At 46.7% G+C, this 22,010-nt stretch overlaps 2 protein-coding genes across 4 annotated transcripts; both read right to left on the bottom strand.

Annotated features, from left to right (window-relative positions):
• Positions 1-12,868: 12,868 nt before the first annotated feature.
• Positions 12,869-14,359, bottom strand: LOC121989377 (zinc finger CCCH domain-containing protein 2-like). The gene has a single exon (XM_042543388.1). It carries the CDS (start codon positions 14,310-14,312, stop codon positions 13,272-13,274), a length of 1,041 nt encoding a protein of 346 aa, XP_042399322.1. The 5' UTR covers positions 14,313-14,359; the 3' UTR covers positions 12,869-13,271.
• A 2,138-nt stretch (positions 14,360-16,497) lies between these two features.
• On the bottom strand, positions 16,498-20,044 carry LOC121989376 (homeobox protein ATH1-like). Of its 3 annotated transcripts, none has more exons than XM_042543386.1 (7): positions 19,696-20,042; positions 18,896-18,966; positions 18,437-18,811; positions 17,535-18,331; positions 17,003-17,361; positions 16,856-16,916; positions 16,498-16,780 (listed from the first exon to the last, which is right to left on the bottom strand). In XM_042543386.1, the coding sequence occupies exons 3-7, from the start codon at positions 18,720-18,722 to the stop codon at positions 16,649-16,651; spliced, it is 1,635 nt and encodes a 544-aa protein (XP_042399320.1). In that variant the 5' UTR covers positions 18,723-18,811; positions 18,896-18,966; positions 19,696-20,042; the 3' UTR covers positions 16,498-16,648. The 3 variants fall into 3 exon arrangements, with proteins under 3 accessions (XP_042399320.1, XP_042399321.1, XP_042399318.1); XM_042543387.1 differs by having other exon boundaries at positions 18,494-18,811; positions 19,696-20,040; XM_042543384.1 differs by having other exon boundaries at positions 17,535-18,811; positions 19,696-20,044.
• Between the last annotated feature and the right edge of the window lie 1,966 nt (positions 20,045-22,010).

Genomic DNA, 22,010 nt, shown 5'->3' with positions numbered 1-22,010 from the left:
CGTCTATAAACGTCCGAGCGGAAGACCGTCGAGCTCCGACGTTAAATATCGAGAGACGAGCCGGCGTCTATAAACGTCCGAGCGGCTCGCATTGCAATAATCTAGTGCAAACCCCTTTGAGATAAGGCGCAAAGCTAATTAAAAATGTGAGCAAGTGAACGAATGACGTTCGAGCGCCGAGCAGCTAGCTAGTTGCATGGCGAAAGATGTTATTGAAGGCAAGCCGCTTGAGTCCACGCTATAGCGTAAAGCCGAGCGGAGGAGTTATAAAGAGCACTTAAAATTCGACGAAAGAAAATTTTTTTGTCAAAACAGAAGTTGGAGGAACAGAAAAGATTATCTATTATGCACGGGGTGAACCAAAAACGTCCGAGCGGAAGACCGTCGAGCTCCGACGTTAAATATCGAGAGACGAGCCGGCGTCTATAAACGTCCGAGCGGAAGACCGTCGAGCTCCGACGTTAAATATCGAGAGACGAGCCGGCGTCTATAAACGTCCGAGCGGAAGACCGTCGAGCTCCGACGTTAAATATCGAGAGACGAGCCGGCGTCTATAAACGTCCGAGCGGAAAACCGTCGAGCTCCGACGTTAAATATCGAGAGACGAGCCGGCGTCTATAAACGTCCGAGCGGAAGACCGTCGAGCTCCGACGTTAAATATCGAGAGACGAGCCGGCGTCTATAAACGTCCGAGCGGCTCGCATTGCAAGAATCTAGTGCAAACCCCTTTGAGATAAGGCGCAAAGCTAGAGATGGTTAATTAGAATTAAAAATGTGAGCAAGTGAACGAATGACGTTCGAGCGCCGAGCGGCTACCTAGTTGCATGGCGAAAGATGTTATTGAAGGCAAGCCGCTTGAGTCCACGTTATAGCGTAAAGCCGAGCGGAGGAGTTATAAAGAACACGTAAAATGTGACAAAAGAAAAATTTCTTGTCAAAACAGAAGTTGGAGGAATAGAAAAGATTATCTATTATGCACTGGGTGAACCAAAAAAGTTACTACAAAGATAAGTTGAGCCGAACGGCTGGAATACAAAAAAGTTCAAAAAACGCTTATCACGCGTCAATGTCAAAAAGAGTGTCTGGGATGGCGCCCATCACGGTCGCGAGGTCCTCGGGGGGGATGGCCAGCTCGGCGGGCAGGTGGCCCTTGGTCTTCAGGTAATCTACCGCCGCCTTGATCGCTTCTTCGAAAGTGAGGGATATCTTGTCAAATCCTCCGAGCGGAGATACGCCTTCCTCACTTCATCCGAACGGGCCGACTCCCCCTCTTGATATTCTTTGAGCGCGGCGTGGGCAGTGTCGCTGGCGGCTTGGAGATCCTTCAAGTCTCCATCAAATCTTTGGAGATCGGCCGAGCGGCTCTCCTTCTCGGTAGCCAGCAGAGCATCCAGATCCTTGATGCGTTGCTCCAGCCCTCGGATCTCCACCTTCATTCGGTCCATATCATCGATGGCCTGAAGCTTCCGGGTGGTCGCCGTCTTGATTTCTTTATCTCGTTGCTTGATCATCGCCTCAAGCCGAACGACCTTGCTCGCCAGATCGGAAGCCCTTTTCCATTCGGCTTCCAATATTTTTTTGGCCTTCTCCAGAGCGGCCGTCGACTGCTCGGTGCCCCCCGCAGCTTTTTGTTTTTTCAACTCGTCCTCCAGTTCGGCCAATCGATCGCTAATGGCGATCTGCTCCACCCAGTTCTGCTAGCAAATGTGGACAGGTTAAAAACATAATTCAAATACGCAAACAAAGAAACAGAGCATACCCCGGTGGCCTGTTGTAGGTTGCTGTCGCCGAGCTGCCCGGGAGTCATCTTGGCTATTCGACGCCAAGCGTCCACCCAAGCTTGGGCAAGAGGGCCCGTCAAGGTGATCTGCTGCTCAGGGACCATTGGCCGATCAGCAGCAGCCATGTACGCCTCCGAAAGAAGGCGCAGAACGGTTTTAATTAAGTTCTGGCCGCTCGGCTCGCTCTGAGAAGCGTCGGCCTTACCGGACGGCCCACCGGTGGACGAGGAGGGAAGCTCGCCCAAGCGCCTGATACGACGCAGAGTTCTTGTAGGACTGGACGGCGGCACCTCTGAGCTTGCCCTCGGAGAGCCATGTGGGGTCGGGGTACTCTCTAGGGAAACCGTTCCGGACAACACCGGAGCATCCGCGCCCCGCTCGGGCTGTGGTTCATCAAATGGAGTTGAGGCAGATGCGGATTCCGGTCGTCGGCGTTTCCTAGTGCGTAGCGGCACATCATCGGCCGAACGGCCCTCCACCTCGGCTTCGGTAGAAGGTTCTATGTCGCCCACGGCCTCATCGTGAGAGCCAGGGGCGTCTAAGGCTTCGGGGATAGTTGGAGTCCCCTCACCTTCTTCGCCGGCCGGATCAGCTGAAGCCAAGCCCCGCTCGGCGACCTCTTTGTTCTTCACCGCCTCGATCTGAGCGGCTTTCAATTTGAGCTTTTCGGTTGCCTTGGCGCGCCACATGACTTCAGCTGCAGAAGCAAAAAATAAATCAGTTAGAACAAAACAAATGGAAGGATAAGGGAACTTACTCATGCTGCAGGGCAGATCGGCCGGGGTAGAAGACAAGCCAAATATGTACATTACTCCCGGGAGAAGTAGCTTGTCGATATGATATCGTTGGCCGACCAACCGTTCGGCTGCCTGAAGGTAGGCCGCGTCACCTCTAAATTTGCCGAGCTCCGGTTGCTCCGGTTGCGCCGGCATCGCCGTCTGCCACTTGGTACGAAAAGTTGGTCGCTCGGGAAAACGTATATAGAAGAAATGCTCCTTCCAATGTTTGTTGGAGCTCGGCATATTATCAAAAAGGACGAAGCCTATCCTAGACTGGAAAACAAAGGTGCCCCACTCGGCTTGCTTGGGATAAAAAAAGTAGTGGAAAATTTTTGGGTCTAAGGGGATGTCATTCAGTTTGAACAAAACTATCACTCCGCTCAGGAGCCTAATAGAGTTGGGAACTACTTGGCCGAGCGGAATGCGAAAATAATTGCAAACTTGTAAGAAAAATTGGTGGGGTGGAAAACACAGTCCGGCCAGAAATTGGTCTCGGAATAAAAGAACTGTGCCGGACGGCGGTTCATGAGGCCGATCGGCCGGTGTGGCTAACACTATTTGGTGGCCGATCGGCAGGTCATAGGTTCGAGTAAGGCGCAAGGCGTCCTCCTCGTCGAACCGGCTTTCCATGGCCGAATACCAAAGACCCGGAGCACAGCCGGTCGATTGCGAAGTACTGGTCATGATCGAAAGACAAGAATGCGGGACAAAAGGGGAAGGTTCAAGCGAGGAATGGATGGAAACCGACTGAAGGAGACGATTAACATAAAGAAGAAAACGTTGGGAGCGAGAAAAAAGGTCTTACGAGCAAGGAAGACGGTCTGAAGACGCTGTAGGGTCGCCAAAAAGCCGAAACGCAGGGTCGCCGGCGAAAGGAGGAGCAGCGGGATGTCGGGAAACGAGGAGGTCGAAGTGCGGCGAAGAGCAGAGGTCGGGAGCTTTATATGGGCGGCCGCCATCAATTTCCACCGTCCGATGCAGGTCACCGATATCAAGGTCGTCATCCAACCGTTCATTTCAAACGGCGGCTGTCCCATCGGAAGTGACGCCACCGCCATACGCTGACAAACGCACGATCGCCACGTGTCAGCGGGATATTGGCCTCATTTAATGAGCTCCCCTTACCGTGCGCAGCGCACGTGATGGATAGTAGGGGAGAGCATCGGACATGGATTCCAAGAAAACACAAGGCACGGACAAGATGCCGCCGAACGGACGAGCATCCTTATGCCTGGCCGAGCGGCCCAATGCAACGATCATTGCTCAGTCAGATAGGCAGTCCAGTCAGTCGGATTTCGCCTCCTTCGACTAGACTCGAGGGGAAGGCAAGTGATCCGGTGGTAAGAGCCCGGGACCCCCTAACGAGTGGTCAACGCCACGTGGAGGTCAAATGCCCAAGTAGCCCGCCGGAGAAGGGTGAGCCGACCGGACTTGGAAGAAATGGATAAGACCGATCGGCCGACCAAGGGATATTCGGTAATAAAAGGCGCCCCGACCGGGTAGGGGTTCCGACGCTCTGTCGAAACAGTAGTTAAGAGCTGAGCGGAAGAACCAGGGGAAAATGACACTGCTAACAGTCTCTACATAGCGCCTACTGGAAATTTCCCCAGCACACCAATGTCAACGGCAGGCCGGACGCGAGGTGAGAGCCTTCCGGCCAGCGCGTAAAAGGAGGAGGGGCCGACCGGACGGACTCACTGTCCAGCCGGTCGGACGCCCCGGATTATGAACAGTAAAGAAGGGGGAACATCTTCTGACAGCCGTCAAGTCATATGGCTAGGCCATACTCCTAGTCTGACCACGGGGTGTCCTATTGTCCCATCGAAGGCGCAATGGGACTGTTGCAGTATGGCGTCAGGTAAGCTCTCTGACAGGTGCATACCGGGGTATGGGCTGCAGACACGTATGCACCTCGGTGGACGTGCATTTGTTCTTTCACCACTCTATATAAGGAACCTCTTACTTCGCCGGAGGTACGCATTCTGCAAGCTTTGGAGCCACTTTTTCCACCACTCGCTTACCTGACTTGAGCGTCGGAGGGTCGCCATCGGGAACCCCTTCCCGGCCCGACTTCTGTGCAGGATCGCCGGAGATTCGTGCGACCAGACGGAGGCCTACACCATCGACTAGGAGTGCGCCACGTGCCCAGCGTCCTTTGGTTCGGCGATTCGGACAGGATCAACGCAGCTTCAAGGACTTCCAAGCTACATTCTTGCACTATTTTGCCAACAGTCGATGCTATCAAAAGACGAGTGTTAGTCTCTTTGCCCTAAAGCAGGGGCCCAAGGAAGCGCTTAGAGCGTACATCAGGTGCATTAACCAAGTAGTCATGGACATTCCATCGATCTCTTCTGAGATGCTGATGAACGCCTTCACCCAGGGGCTCATCGAAGGAGAATTCTTCTGGTCACTCATCAGAAATCTGCCCAGGGAATTCGACCACCAACTCAAAAAGGCTACTAAATACATAAATCTGGAAGAAGTCCAAGCGGCAAGGAAAAAGGAAACACCAATCAAACCCTCGGCGGCGTCCGAGCGTCGACCATCGAGCATCCACCAACCACCCAAAGGTCCAAGGGAAGAGGGAGCGCGGCCACACCAGGAGGCCAGGACACATGTTGTGCAGCATGTGGCCTCCGACCATCATAAGGCTGCAAGAGGCAAGGTATGAACACCAATGTTATGCTCTTTTCATCAGTCGGCAACGTACAACATGCTCGACTGCTATGATCTGACACCAATCGTTAGCCGACCGGCGTAGAGAGGATACCGCCATTGATCTCCGTCGCCCGATCGGCGCCATAGGCATAGATCCACGGGGCGGCGTGAGGACGAAAGAAGGGCATCCGAGCGACGCGATCAACAACACCAGCGGAGGGATAACACGGGTCCCTCCCAACTCCCTGCTGAGCAGAATAGACCCTCAGCTCAGGAAGAAGAAAACAGAAGCAATGTCGCCCGAGGAGAAATAGGCATGATCGTCGGGGGGTCGACCGTCGGCGACTCCAACAGGGCCAGGGAGTCACTCGCTCGTCGACTGGAAATTCACGTCGTGGAATATAGTAGGAAGAAGACCGAAGGGCCTAAGATCAGCTTCAGTCCTAGAGACTTGGAAGGAGTGAAGATCCCTCACGACGATGCGCTAATTATCCAAGCGGTAATTGTCAATTATACTATTCATCAAACTTTTGTTGACACGGGGAGTTCGGTGAACATCATCTTCAAGAAGGCGTTCGATCAATTGCAAATCGATTGAAGCGAGTTGCTGCTTATGACAACCCCGCTCTACGATTTCACAAGCAATGAGGTATTGCCACTCGGACAGGCCAGGCTAGCCATCTCGCTCGGAGAAGAGCCGCTGAGGAGAACCAGGACCTCAAACTTTATCGTGGTGGATGCACCGTCGGCCTACAACGTCATCTTGGGTCGACCAACCCTCAACAAATTTCGGGCAGTTGTGTCTACATACTGCCAAAAGATCAAATTCTCGGTGGACGACCGAGTGGGAGAAGTCAAAGGCGACCAGTTGGCCACTCGACGATGCTACATCGAAATGGTCAAGTCGGAAGCCAAGAACGCTCGGAAGAATCCACGCCTGGAGGTAAACGCAATCACTGAAAAACCTCCTACATTGATATACAAAGAAAAGGAGGAGGTTCAGATCCACCTAAGCCGAACGGAAGCAACCACCTTTATCGCCACCGACCTGGAGGAGGAGCAGAAGGCAGAGTTGGTCTCCTACCTCAAACAAAATCATGATGTGTTCGCATGGTCGACACACGAGTTTCCTGAAATCTCACCGAGCATTGTCCAACATGAGCTTCACGTCCGACCGGACGCTCGGCCGGTAAACCAAAAGAAAAGATATTTTAGCACGTTGCAAAATCTGATCATCTGGGAGGAAATAGAAAAACTGCTCGAGGCCGGCCATATAAGAGAGGTCCAATTCTTGTGCTGGCTCACTAACATCGTGCTAGTCTCCAAGCCAGGAAATAAATGGCAGGTCTGCATCGACTTCCGTGACCTGAATAAGACATGTCCAAAGGATTTCTATCCACTGCCTCGATAGACCAAATGGTGTACTCTACTGCGGGCTGCGAGCTGATCTGCATGCTTGATGCTTATCAGGGCTATCATCAAGTGTCGCTTGCCTGATAAGACCAGGAGAAGGTCAGCTTTATCATTGCCGACGGAACGTTCTGCTACAACATCATGTTGTTCGGACTCAAGAACGTGGGTGCCACTTACCAGCGACTCATGAACAAGGTGTTCCGGAGGCAGATCAATCGTAACATGGAGGTATATGTAGACGACATATTGATAAAATCTCTCCATGCTGCTGACCTATGCGCTGATATTGACGAGACCTGCCAAACTCTGAGGGCTTACGGGATAAAACTGAACCTGAATAAATGTCTGTTCGGCACGAAGAGTGGCTATTTCTTGGGTTACATCGTCACCAAGCGGGGCATCGAAGCCAATCCAAGCAAGGTTAAGGCGCTACAAGACATGCCACCGCCCCGGAGCTTGAAGGAAGCCCAATGGTTGACTGGTCGGATCACAACACTATCCAGATTCATATCCAGGTCATCCAATCAGAGCTTACCATTCTTTAAAGTGCTTCGTCGAACTACAAAATTCTAACGGGGCGCCGAGTGTGATCGGGCGTTAGAAGAGCTCAAGGAGTATCTTAATTCCATACCTGTATTAGGCAAGCCGATTGTTAGTGAGCTACTCTGGATCTATCTATCTATCATCCTGTATAGAATGGTCAGAAACAACAGCCTGTATACTTTTTAAGTCATATATTGAAGGATGTAAAGTATCGCTACACCGGTCTGGAAAAATTAGCTTATGCATTGATACTCGCCGCTTGGAGGCTTTGTCCATAATTTCTAGCACACTTAATCATCATCCTGACTAACAGCGCCTTGGGGCAAGTCCTTCTCAACCCCAAAGCATCTGAGAGGCTAATTAAATGGACGACCGAGCTAAGCGAATTCGACATAGAATATCAACTCCGAACGACAATCAAGGTCCAAGCCTTGGCTAATTTCGTCACAGAGGTCCAGAATGTCGAGCCGGAGGCAACCTGGAGAATATATGTGGATGGTTCATCCACTCAGCAGGGTAGCGGGATTAACATAATGTTAAATTCACCACAGGAAGACTGTATGCACATGTCCGTACGACTGTACAATAGAGCTACCAATAATGAAGCTGAGTATGAAGCATTGATAGTCGGCTTATAGGCGGCCCGACATGTGGGAGCCGTTAAAGTCCTCATCCACTCGGACTCTCAGTTGGCTGCTCAGCAGTTCTCAGGGACGTTCGAGATAAACAATGTCTGGCTCATGCTCTACACAGAAGCCTTTAAGAAGCTGAAGGCCAACTTTAAGGAGGTCATCATACAGAAGATCTCCCGATCGGAGAACCAAGCAGCAAATGAATTGGCAAGATTAGCCAGCTCCTTGACATCAATCGCAATAGAGCATTCGATCGTGCAAGTCTCATTAGTGGCGTGTATCGATAGGACAGAAGGGATAACCCTCCCGAGTGACTGGAGGATGACACTGATAGAGTTCCTCCGATCGGGAGTCACACCGGCTGATCAGGAGGAAGCCCGTGTACTAAAAAAGAGAATTGAACGGTTCACCCTTGTTGGAGATCAGTTGTATAAAAGAGCCTTCCCTAGGCCCCTGCTCAAATGCGTCGGCCCAAAAGATGCCGAGTACATCTTGAAGGAAATACATCAGGGCTCTTGTAGAGGTCACCGGGGCGGTTGCTCACTGACCCGGAAGATACTCATGGCCGAATATTTTTGGCCCACTCTTCAAGAGGACTCCACTCGGACAATAGGCACTTGCCTGTCCTGCCAAAAATATCAATATATTCCGCACAGTCCGACCGAGGAGATAAAGACATCCATGCCCATTCGACCAATGGGGCATGGACATCGTTGAGTCATTCCCCATAGCGACAGGTCAGCGAAGATTCTTGATCGTCGTGGTGGACTGTGGGATCGAAAAGAATTTAGATATCTCCACAATGGTATGATATTGTCCACTTTGTGCCTAAGCCCTCATGGTTTTTCTTTTGGGCTCTACCCAAAAGGCCTCATGCCAATGGAGATATCTTTTCTCTTATAAACTCATGATCTTTCCCATGTATTTTCAATGTGGGACTATATTTGCAATCCCAACAATTCCCCCTCAACCAAAGGACCACAGGTTTCTCACGTTCGATCCTCGACCCACCAGGTCTTCCTGTCCCTCGGTCCACCCGACCTACTAGGACTTCCTTACCTAGCCGCAAATAGGACTTCCTGCCTGGTGTCTGGTCCTCTTGATCCGAACATAGGAGCCTCCACTTTCTTTGTTCGAGGTAAATATTGTACCCACATGGCTCAATCAGAGCACAGCTCTTGTGCACAGTCGGCGGTTAAACCTTCTAGCAGTCCGGGCTCTGATACCAATTGTAGGATCAAAAAAATTTAGATATCTTTATAATGGTATGATATTGTCCACTTTGGGTCTAAGCCCTCATGATTTTGCTCTTGGTTCAACCCAAAAGGCCTCATGTCAATGGAGATATCTTTTCTCTTATAAACCCATGATCTTTCCCATGTGTTTTCAATGTGGGACTATCTTTGCAACCTTGCAACCCCAATACGGACTACTTCTCGAAGTGGGTGAAAGTCGAGCCGCTCGCGAGAATAATCGAGCATATGGTCATTAAGTACGTTTGACAAAACATCATATGCCGATTTGACATCCCACACCTGCTCGTATCAGATAATGGGAGACAATTCATCGGTCAGAAGCTTAGAGAGTGGTGAGGGCTATGGCATCCAGCAGACCTTCACCTCTATGGCCTACCCTTAGAGCAACGGGCAAGTGAAAGTCGCCAATAGGAAAATCCTTAGAGGGTTACGGGCTCGGCTCGACCATACCGGAGGTAGCTAGGTTGACGAGCTCCTCAGTGTATTATGGGTCCTTCGCACGACCCAAAAGGAGGGGACCGGCATAACTCCTTTCCACTTAGTATACGGCAGCAAAGCAGTCATCCCTGTAGATATCGGAGTAGAATCCGATCGGGTGCAGTTCTACGATGAAGGAAACATCGGACGAAGATTCATGGAGCTCGACTTAATGGACGAGACGTAGGCTAAAGCAATCATTTGGCTAATGACGTACCGCTAGCGGATGAAGCAGAACTACAACCGGAGGGTGATCCCGAGGTCTTTCTAGGTCGACGATCTCATGTGGAAGAAAGTAAAGCCGGTCGACGACGTCGCCAAGCTCGAAGATGGGTGGGACCTTTTAAGGTCGTGCAGAGGCTCTGCTCAGGCGCCTACTACTTGGAGGATGAGAGCGGAATGCAGCTTGAGCGGCCATGGAGCACGAATCATTTCCAACCCCACAGGGCCGGGTGAGAGGTGCGCAAGTGAACATAGATGTATTTGTATATTGCTTCATGGATGCAGGACAAATATGAATAAAAGTGAAGTACGTCACTTTGGAGCTGAGTCAACGGTCGAGCGGCGACCTTAAATCATCGTCTTCACCAACGGTCAAGCGACGACCTTAACCCTCATCTTCACCCACGGTCGAGCGACGACCTTAAACTCTCGTCTTCACCAACGGTCGAGCAGCGACCTTAAACCCTCATCTTTACCAACGGTTAAGTGGAGACCTTAAACCCTTGTCTCAATAAGCGGTAAAGCGTCGATCTTATAACTCAAGAACGATGAGTGGGCGACCGTGAATACGCGCTACTCAAAAGTTCCAAGTCTTCAAAATACGATGACCGTTCAGGATTATTCTGCTATGACTTCTCATCACCGATCGGAAGGTCACAAAGCCACAATAAGCAACTCGCAATCTCGCTCAGGGTTTTACACGACAACACATGAACTAAAATGTGAGTCAAATCAAAAGATGCCGAATGGCGGCAAGAGGACGAATGAATAAGAAAAGATCGTCGGATGGGCGATCATTCATACTTGGAATGAGGATTACAAATAGCTTGCATGAAGATTACAAACAGAAGGGTGAATACAAAATCACTCAAGCAAAGGTCACTCTAGATAATCCAAGACATCATCGGGCAATGATTCAGTCAGCTTGTCCCGATTGATGACCTTACTCGATAGAGTAGCAGGGAGTTAACCACCTTCCCTGAGTTGGACGAACGTCCCTTCGATCGTCTAAGTCAAACAGACGAAGTGCCTGGTCGACGACCTTGTCATTAAAAACATCTATGCGGATGTAGGCTTGTTTCATGAGTTTGAACCTACTTGACTCAACTCTCTGATATGTCTCTAGGGATACTCGGGAGGCCTCAAGTTCTTCCTTCAACCGGGCCAACTCTTCATCCTTGGCGTCAAGCTGGGTCTTCAAGGAAGTCTGCTGGGCCAACAACCCATCCCTCTCGGCCTTCAGCGCGGCCTCAGCATCCTTCATGTCTTGAGCCAACACCCGAAAATCTTTATTCTTGATCTCTAAATCTTCAATAGCCTAGAGTTTCCTGTTGTTGGCCGAATGAATTTTGGCTTCAAAGGTGTGGCCTGTTTATTAAGCTGAGTTATTTGGGTGGCTAGCTCGGCATTTTTTTCCTGTCTTCGCCTCCAGCAGCTCGGCGCTCTTAGCCAGATCGGCTCTTAGCTGAGCCATCTCAGTATTCATCTGCTCCAATCGCTCTTGAGAAGCATATGATTGGCGGCTCGGTGCCTTCAGTTGCTTAACCTCCTGCTCCAAAAAAGTAAGCATTTGGCACATAGTCAAACTCTCTACCCAATACTGCGAGTAACCAGGAAAATATAAGCGTCAATCGGACATAAATCAAGAAAATACAACACTTACCCCAGTAGACATCTGGGTGTGGCTGTCCGCGAGTGCCCTCGGAGGCATGACTACTGCATGGGCTTGGGCGTCAGCCCATATCTGTGCGAGAGGCCCCTGAATAATTATTTGATGCTCGGGGGCTCGGGATTCAGCGCCATCCAACTCACGCCATTTCTCAGTCGGAAGATGGAGAACAACCGTTATGTGGCACTGGCCGCTCGAGGATGATTGGGCCGAGGTCGCTCTTCCGGACGGCCGAGACGATGGCGTCGGACGGATGCCATACTTTAGAATGTTTGATGGCAACAACATGAAGGCAACAGAATGTTTGATGGCAACAGCATGAAGGCAACTGGTGGCATGCAAATGATTCCCTGTGGCAGACCAGATAGGGATGGTGTCCGATCAGACGACGTAGGGGGAGCAGTCACCGGAGCTAGGTTCAATATTTCAACCCGCTCGGCGGAAGGGCACAGGCTAGTTCTTGTGGGGGGTCCACACCACCGAGGAAGCAAATCGCGATGAAGTCTCCGCTCAACACCTCTTGCGCCTTATCAATAGTTCCCCAGATGAGGCTGAATCTGATGCCCTCTCAACCAGAATCACCGGCAGCCGCTCGAAGGGAGGGTGCGATGCACCAACTGCTCCACCGTTGGGCGTCCGGCTGGCTATCCCTTTGCTCACTAAGACTGGAAAACCCGAAATGAGGATGGGGATCAGAGGATCAACGCTGACAAGTCTTTTCAGGAGAAACTTCGAGAAGCGTACCCGGAAGTGTGCACACGCGCTACAAGAATTCTGTATAAAAGAGGGTCCAAGCATCGGCGGAGGTACGCAATATACACTATTTGTATTACAATATTCATTCTTGTTGCTCTGCCTTCTATATCATCGTCGGTGATTGACTTGAGCATCAGAGGATCAACGCTGGGACCCCTTCTTGACTCAGCACTGACGTCATCTGTTTTGTAGAGCGAAGCGGAGTCTGCGGGCAATCAGCGAGACCTCTAGATTCTCAGCTTTTCATCTCATCAACTTTTGGACCAGATAAATACATAATTCTATTAATTATTAAATTAAGTAATATTTTTATCAATTAATTGATAATGTCATTAGTTTAAAAAAATTATTAATTAATTGATGATATCATTACTCTATTGATATTGAAATCTAATTAACATTAGATTCAAATAGTCATATATTATAATCAATCTATTGTATTTCAATTTAATTGATTTAACCAATTTATAAAATTTAAAAGCTAAATCAAATTGAATAAATAAAAAAATTATGTTTATTAAAAAATAAATTTTAAAATTAATAGAATTAAACTTTTAAATTTGATCGAATTTTAATTAATTAGATTTAATTCATCTTTACTCAACCTGAGATTTTTTTTTTCCATCCATCACGATCAGTCAGTGCAGTAGAAACAACAATGTCCACTAGAAATAATTAAAGCTTAGTGCGAAGAAATCGCTAGAAATCCATTGGATAGAAAGTTTGACAACAACAATGTCCACATAATGAAAGGACAGTAAGAATAATTAAAGCTCTAATACCTACATGGCCAGATTTAACAGTGGACAGGACAAGTGACCCAATGGCAGTTAGTAGTTCCCAACGATCGCTAGCTGGAGACTTCTAATCCTTCTTTGTACAACAGAAGAAGCTTAATACTGATCGTCATCTTCCTCCACCGGCGGAGGTTTTTGTATGTGCACAAACAAGAAGATCTTTTTTTCTTCTTCGTTTTTTTCTTGGGATTTTGTAGATTTCAGATGTTCTCGGGGATGTATACTACGAAAGAATGAGGATTTCGATTCTTCACAATTTCTATTGTGTTACTGGCAATTGGCAGTAAGCTACTGCAGCAACTCGGAGACCCAGTCCACGTCCGGCGGGGATTCATCTGCCATCTCGGAAATGCTTTCTTTGCTCAGCCTCTCGAACATCTTCGCTCTCAGTGGCCTCCCTGAGTAAACCCTCTTTGGCGGCTCCTCTTCCTCCAACCACCTAGCAGCGCCCGCGCGCATCATTGCAGTCACGGTCGGAGTCGACGGCGGGCTGCAGAAATCAGCATTAAACCTGGTCATAGTGGAAAACTCACCGCTTTGCGCTTGTGGTGGTGGCCACGAGCTTGGCGCCGAGTTTGCCTTGGCTAGTTGCAGCAGCCTCAGCGAGGCCATGATGTCGTTAACTGAGGAGCCGGCCTGAAACGACGCCCGCCGCAGCTTCCCACCGCTCGGCGATATTGGTGGTGAACCCGTCGACGGGGACATCGGTGGCGATGTCATCGTCGACGTCGGCGATGAAACTAGAGTATTGACGAGGTAATTCTGTAGAAAGTTCGACTCGGCAGCTGCGGCCGACGGGGAACTCTGCTGGTGCGTCTGCGGCGGCACCAGGCGGAGCTGGTCGGGGGTATGGGCGAAGAAGCAGACGCGGCGGCGGCAGGCGGTGCCATCCTTGCATGGCTGGGTGCGATATCGCCCCGGGTGGAGCCAACACTCAAACACCCCGTGCGCGAGCTCGCAAGAGTCGCCGCGCTTGCACCCACCGGCCTTCCGGAAGTCCGGGCAGGGGGCGCCGGAGTACCGTTGCTTCCGAGGGTCGCGGCGCCTGGCCTTCTCGCCAGGGTGCGCGAAGGGGCACTCGGTCCAGTCGTGGGCGCGCGCCCGGCCGCACCGCCGCACCTTGAACTCGTACATCCGGAAGTCATCCGACGAGTACGTGTCCACCACCGGCGACGAGTACTCCCCTGCCTCCTCTTGAAAATACAGTTGCAGCGCAGCGAGAGCAGCATCGTCGAGGAGCTCGTACCCGGCCGCCGGATCATCGCTAGACCAAGGAGGAACGTGCACCGTCGGATTCTGATGGCTGACACCTCGTCCAATCATCATCATCGTCCCTCTCCCCCCCCCCCCCACTCTCTCTCTCTCTCTATCTCTATCTCTCTTCTGCTTCCGTCGAAGTCTGCCAGAGTTCCACGGTGTTTAAATCGGGAAATCGGTGACCGCGGTTAGATTCCTAACCCAACCGCGGTTGATAAAATATCTATCGTATTTCGACCTCGGAACTGACGGCATCGAGAAGGAGAACCGTTACGGCATCCGACTTATCATCATCATATCGTACCGGCTTTGAGTATGTAACGGTATACAAGTGCCGGTGGGTCACGTACGTTGGGTGTTGCGCAAGAAGAACGCGCGCAAGATTGCAGTAAATAATTAATGCTGATCTGTACGGTGGAGATTGGACATATGAATCCGTGGGATCATGCGATAAGGGAGAGTGGTACACCATCGCGACTTTTTTTTAGCCGTCGATCAACTATGCCGCCACATGAGCCCCGCTTATCGCTGGACCAATCAGATTAATTATTTCTTTTGACCGGTTCCGACTTCAAAAACTGGCCATCACGAGAAAGATTCGGTCCAATCCCTACCGTTCGCTCCCAATCGCACGGCAGTTCAGTGTTTGCTTGCGGTTCAGGGTCGGGATGGGACTTCACGCGAGACCCGTCGCTTGAACCGTGGAGATTAAAGATAATGTGGGATCCTCCTCCTGTCTCATGCTCCACCGGCACGTCGCAGTCTGACGGAAGAAAGGGACCATCTGGGAATCCAAGTGCATGCATTGCGAGTGAGTTGGAAAGGGATGGCAGCGGTAGCGCCGGTCTCATCCGATCCGTCAGTGTCTCGAGTTGTGGATACGGGGAACGCACGTGGCACACGACGCATTGCTGCCGGGTTCGCGGTGGTCCAGTGTGTCTCAAGTCGTGTGTAACCAGGGGGGTGTTTGTGAAGGTGGGCCACAGCACTTCTTATAAAATATGGGAGATTTAAAAGTAAACATAGATATTTGGGCAAAAATTAACATAATCAGGGGGGTGTTTGTGAAGGTGGGCCACAGCACTTCTTATAAAATATGGGATATTTAAAAGTAAACATAGATATTTGGGCAAAAATTAACATGTGACTTTTTTAAAAAAATTATTAATCATTAAAAGATATGAAACTTTAAGAATTTTAGCATGCTTGTTTCTTACCCAGCAGCAACGTTTGTTTGTACTTTCGGATTTATTCCGACGACGGTAGAAATTTTTTTTGTAAGGTAGGGCCATGCTGAGATGGCTGAATGACATGCCGACGATCTAGTGCAAACATAATTCAAGTCAAACTCATCAATAGGGCCTCTTCTTTAATGGGAAGAACACATTAGACTCTAGCCCTCAAAAGTACAACAGACATTTACAAGCTCGCGGTAGAAGAGATAAGAGAGAAGGAGAAAGAAGTAAAGCATGTAAGTTGGAATAAGATCTGTTATGTTTTAACTATGGAATCAAATGTTGTATGGATACAATTTATTTTCTTACTGTTAGATCTAGTATATTATATGGATTTGAAATGACTTAGATAAGTTTGGATCAACTATGTTACATACAGTTGAATATTGAATTATAAATCAGACACATAGGAGAATAAAAGTTATAGAGATATGATTGGTAAAGTAGGTACGTGGATACGAGAATATATAAGATAAAAAACATAAGAGAAATTTTTAAGATATATGAATATTTACTCAAGTAATTAATAAATATATTAATTAGATGATATAAAATCATGACGAATACATAATTTATTTCTATGATGAGATAATATTGAAGAAGAAGATAAAAGAACAAATGGACAGTGAGTGGGAATTTAACTTGAAATTTTACAAACATAAATAGTTGTGTTTATCTCTTTAGGACGAACAAATTAAAACTAAATGAGTGGACTCAAATATTATATTTAAATTTAATGATAATAACATATAATTTTTTAATAATAATTTTCTAATAATTATCATTATCATTATTAACCCATTTATTAATAACAGTTTGAATATTATTTAATTCATATATTTACAAATTATCAAAACATTATAAAATAATTATATTTATTGAGACACAATTATGGGATAAACTTATAATCGCTAATTATATGGCCAGAGTAAGAAGAATTTTTTTTCTCAAGGCCACGCACCCATCGTAAATTAACCCATTACCCTATTGTAAACCAAATTTTGGGTCATCAAACACATTTGTAGACCAAATTCGACATCGCAATATATGCATATACAGAATCTTGAGTCGACGATACAAGAACCGAGAACACAAATGAAGACATCACTTTCCCACAATGCACCAAAACAAGTTGAAATTAACTTCCAACAAGTTGCAGTAAAACTACATTCTTCAGCTGACTTGAAACCTCCTGCGCTCACCATCCAATGCTTCATCCGTTTTCTTCTTGTTGAGTTCCACATACATGTCCTCGATCATCGGTTTCCAGAGACGAACACGAGCATTTATAAACCAATTGGAGACCTATTATCAAAGCAAAGGGAAAGGTAAGTGATCTCAAATGTGAGTGTACACAACCGTAGAAGTTAGTCCATGCACCTGGCTCCGAGTCAAACCGCTTTTAATTGCAAGCAACTGCTTCTCGTTGTCTTTCGGATACCTGAGATCATCCACACTGATCTAAGTCGATCGTAGAATTGGATACAGACACACATCGTTAGCAGAGATGGAAGCTAGCAGACTTACGGGTGCAGAAAGTTCTCAAACATCCAGGCACGTAGAACGGAGACTGATTTTTCGGGCAAACCTCTCTGTGGCCTCCATGACTGATGCTCACTCTTCCTCAGCTGCTGAAGAGCCCACTGCTTCTGGAGTAACGAAGATTCGAGGTTCCTTTCCTTTCCTTTGAGGTTTTCGGCGACCGGTTGTTGAGCAATCAAAATAATCAAACTAGTAATTCTCCTTTTCAAGCTTTTGTAGAGTGATGAAACTGAATGTAACACGAAGCGGGCATGGCGGTCAGCGATGCTTGACTGGATTAGGGAAACAAAGGACGCCTTAACATTCTGTAGCTGCTCCGAGCAGTGCTTGTAACTGTGATCCACCTACAATTTTGAGAAAGGATCATGATAAATGATCGGCTGCGTACAAATCTTTTGCTAACAGAATTGGATATTGTGGACAAAAGAAATGATGAATTAATTATCAACATAAAACCACATGGTATGACACACAGATCATGGCTGTACGTGAAATTTCTTCATAAATTGTCACTTACCAATTGAAGCATTGTTAGCAGCTCACTTTTCTTTCTATTAGCTTCCTGGCACTTTTGAGCATCCACATTGTCCAAGGGTTCGGTTTGCCCGAATGCAAGTAGCAGTTCAGAAACAGTTATAGGATGTTCGGGCGTGCTAGAGCAGCTTGAGGAAAAATTTTTTGCCTCGCCATCAATCAGATTCAATGAATCATCCATATTGTTATAATCCGATAGTGCATATGCGGCAGCTTCAGCAAGAACTTCTTGCACTGCATGAAGATATTTGGATCTTGACAAAATATGGGATAACTGAACAAAGTGAGAAGAACAGTGATTTCGAGAAGGCTTCTCAGTGTATGCATCATTCTCCTTGTGTGCCACTCCCAAACAGAAATCATGAAAAGAGATTCGATTGGCATCATTGGAGGCACGAAACTCAGTCGGACAGCGTGAGCTATCAGCCGATGTAACTTGAGTTACAGCAGAACAGCTTATTTCAGAGCATTGATCAGCAATGTTGCCTGCGTCAGTGAGACATGGCTGACAGGAACCAACACTGAGAGAAAGCTCACTTCCAGGAGCTAGTGCAGGGTTGTCGTAAGCATGGCCGAAACTCCAATTTGAGTCGTGGAAGTTCCAACCAGGCTGTGGACTCTTTTTAACATGATAGGATGGTTGAACTATACTGAACGTTTTGCCTAAAGGCATTTGATCATCGACCAATTCACTATGATTCCACGAACAACCAACACTGTCATTTTTAGATGCAAGGAGATTCACACCACTTGTCGATCCAAAGTTACCGTGAGGTGATGCTGCAAGTGAAGAAGAAACCATCATATCCTCGGCAATAATATTTTCCGGCAAACAGGTGGAGGAAGATAAAAGATTAGCAAGCGAAGTGGCAGAAAGGGAAGTTCCTGAAAAATGTTCACGGAGGCCAACGTTGGCCATGGATCGACTGAATGAATCATTACCAATCTGAGTAAAGGCTTCACTAAATGAACTAGTTTCGTTGTTTGTCAAGTAAGCATCAGCAGTTGCTGTTTCTTGAGCTGTAGAAACAAAGGGACTACTGACAAACATTTGCCTGTGGATATTGTTGCCTGGTATGCCTGACTGGAGAAAAGAGCCAAATGTTGGATCGAGAATCATATTATTATGGTTAAAGTTGAAAAATGAGCCACTGAAAATGTCATTCTCCATTCCAATCCAAGATGCTGAAATTACACTCTCAGGAAGTGCTGTTGTTGGTCTACTTGATTTGTTGAATTATCGAGTGAGCGCACAACAACCTGAAATTATAGCCAGTGAAAGAAAATTACAGTAAGAAGCTTGGATAAAAGGAAAAAATGGCTCATATTATGAAGCATACATACAAAGATTCTTCATTACTTTCAACTTCAAATCAGGCACTTGAAGGCTAATGATCGTCCAACAAAGTATTGATCTGAAATGAAAAGCTTCAGTGTTAGGCAAGAGTGACAATTACTAAGGCGATCTAAGTATTCTCAACATTGAAGGATAACTAAAATGAACAAAAATGAGGATCTATTACTACACACAATGTGAGAAAACTGAATCCTCAAATCTGTTTGCCATGAATGCTGAAGACAATTGTTAACACTGCAAATCAGTAGGTAATTATTATCAAGTGACTATAACTTGGGATGATAAAAGAACAGAGGATCAGTCATCTCCTCGTGCTTTTGTTGTGATTAAAAAGCCACAACTCTGTGTTGTAAAACGAATTGAGCTTCTAGATAGGGTGATACCAACCTCTTGCTTAGTTGCATGCTATCATTTCTTGATCTGCACATTCACTTGAACTACTCAACTTTGCTCCTCAGTAGCCATTAAATTGTAAAAAAAATAAAAAATGAAGAGTCCTAACAGATAAGCTTCTAAAACAGTAGAACAAATAAGGTCAAATGCACCATGTTGTTGAGCATCCTCTGCGTTTGGACTTTATAAAGTGGTCAAATGATCTATAATATTCAAATGAGAGAAAAAAGTATTCCCTGCTAATGCATTACTGATTGAATAAATATAAAGTTAACCTAGGTATTCCTTCTGCAAAGCAATAACGAAAGCTCGCACAAGATTTTTCACAAAATCGAAGAGGAAAACAAAAACTTCACGAGGCAGAAGAGCATTTAAACCATCTAAAGAAACCAACCTCTCTTGACTGTTCATCGTTGCTCGGACAATGATGTTCCCTCTCTGGATATAGAGCTATAAGGGGAGAACATCGAAGCTCAGATCAAAATCATGTTCGATACATCCATCAATTCATTTTACTTTTCTTAATGGAGAAGAAATCTCCACTCGGCCAAAAAAGGGAAGTGGCGCATTTCCTTATAGAATGCCTACAACAGATGCTCAAGAACAAGCAAGAAAACAATGGAGTACAGAGTTCATCAGGTATCCGTGCTCTTGAAGACCACTTATAGAAGGTCCTTGTTGTTTGAGTCATCAGAGTATTGAGTTTTCACCCAGCACAAAATCCAAAAACAAGGGGCCCAGAGCTAAAGAAGAATTATGGCCTTCCTCCATTAAGTGGGATTCGCTCTCATTTGTAACACAGAATTGGGCAGTTTTCCTAAATTCTCAGAACAAATCCAAAAGGCAAACACGTGATACATATAGTAAAACCATATATTTATGGCCCATGGTTGATCAACATCCTTGGAAATCTCCAATAACAGCAAAGGGAGAAAAAAATTAGTTACTATACGAAGTCAGACGAAGATATACGTGTATTATATTTCCAATTTTATCATGGCGCTCACCGTTGCTATGATTGAGATGATGGCATTCTTCAAAGTTGAAATAGAAGACCAATCATTCCTCCTGTTCATACTCACACAGTAAAAAGAAACCTCATGGCTAATCTGTTAAATTGGTTCGCCTTTCCTTTTACACTCGCCAGAGCCAAACCAAAACCCACTTGGCGGAAACAGGTGCCTGATTCATTAGCTGATAAAATCTATTATGAAAAAGACAAAATAGAGATTGTTTTTTCTTTTTCTTGATTTCCCTGGTTCAGAAAGTGGAGGAGCAGCTTTAAAAAGTCAGGTCCCATACGCTTTTGCAGAGAAGGTACATATGGCATGGGTTCTCAATCAATGCCATGCAATTGACACTAAAAAATGGAAATAAAAGGAGAGGAGAGAGCCAGAGAGGAGTCACACAGGGAGGAAAACAACAAGGTGGGGAGGAGGTGGGGGGAGGAAGAAGGGCAATGCATTACCTCTTTGTGCAGGCTTTTGGGTCCCACCTTTTCTCCCTGCTTTCCCTCCCTGGTCTCCATGTCCTTCTACACCCTCAGCTGCTGTTCTTCTCTCTGCAATTATAGCTGTTTTTTTTGGCTCAACCTTTTTTTTGCTTAAATGAAAAAACTTGGTGGGGAGAGGAGGGAGGTTGGAGAAGAGCTGCTTTCAGGGCCACAGTCGTAGAAGTGAATGCATTAGGAAGGGAGAGGACAAGGTGATGTCAGCCAAATCTAGCAGGAGATTTCTGACAGATTTAATGGGTCAATAAACTAGCAGTTGCTCATTTACCTCATTCTCAACAACCGGAAGCGTTTCTGAAAAATCAAGTAAAAGAAAAGTCACCTGCTGCGGTTCTGAAGGGAAACTGGAGACACGATTTTTTTTTATAGAATGAATCCTTTCTACTGTTCAACACAAGAAGACGACGAGACTGCATCGAAGGCAATGATCCAAAACTGAACATGTTCTTGGTAAAGAAGAAAGAGGGACCAGCTTTTCTGAGTTCAATCCGATAGGGTGCAGGTCTTAATTGAAGCGCATGTCTTTGTACGCTAGCACATGCAGTGAAAGTGTGAAACGCCACATGAAGCTGCTGCTTCTGCTCTGAGAAATTGAACAGGACGAGCTCATCAATGAACTGCCACTTGATACTATAAATGTGGACTAAGATTTTTTTTTTTTACTGATTAAGTGACCGAGTTGTAAATCACTTTTCCAACATACTGAAGATGCTTGGTTATTAGAACGAAGAGTTTAGAAAACAAATCTGAGTAAAAAAACTGAATTTTCATTAAAAAGATTGGGAAGAAAAATCTCTCTTGGTAAGGTAGATTGGCTCTTGTCCACTGGTGACATAATTTGGATCTCTTATAAAGGACGATATACAGGGGAAGAAAAACCAAATGTGAGGCGTAGTATTCCCACACCATGGACAGATGAGTTGCAGACTTGCAGCAGTCATGTTCCACGTACTACTACAGTGAGAAAATCTTTTACTGCTTAACATTTCATCATTACAGGCTTTGTCACGTTGCAAATAAATGTTGCTTCTTCAACTGCAATTGCTTTTCTGGTCCAACTTTGAACAATTTGATGTTCCCCCGTTTTGAGGTCAAATTGCATGGTTACCTCAACAAGCAAGATGCAGGGCTAGAACATAAAGAACCACCATTGTGCAACTCTTTGGTGTCGCCAAAAAGGGAGAAGAAAGGTAACCGAG

This window comes from Zingiber officinale, chromosome 6B (assembly GCF_018446385.1).
Source record: "Zingiber officinale cultivar Zhangliang chromosome 6B, Zo_v1.1, whole genome shotgun sequence".
NCBI lineage: Eukaryota > Viridiplantae > Streptophyta > Magnoliopsida > Zingiberales > Zingiberaceae > Zingiber > Zingiber officinale.
This window is presented reverse-complemented; position numbering and strand designations above follow the sequence as displayed.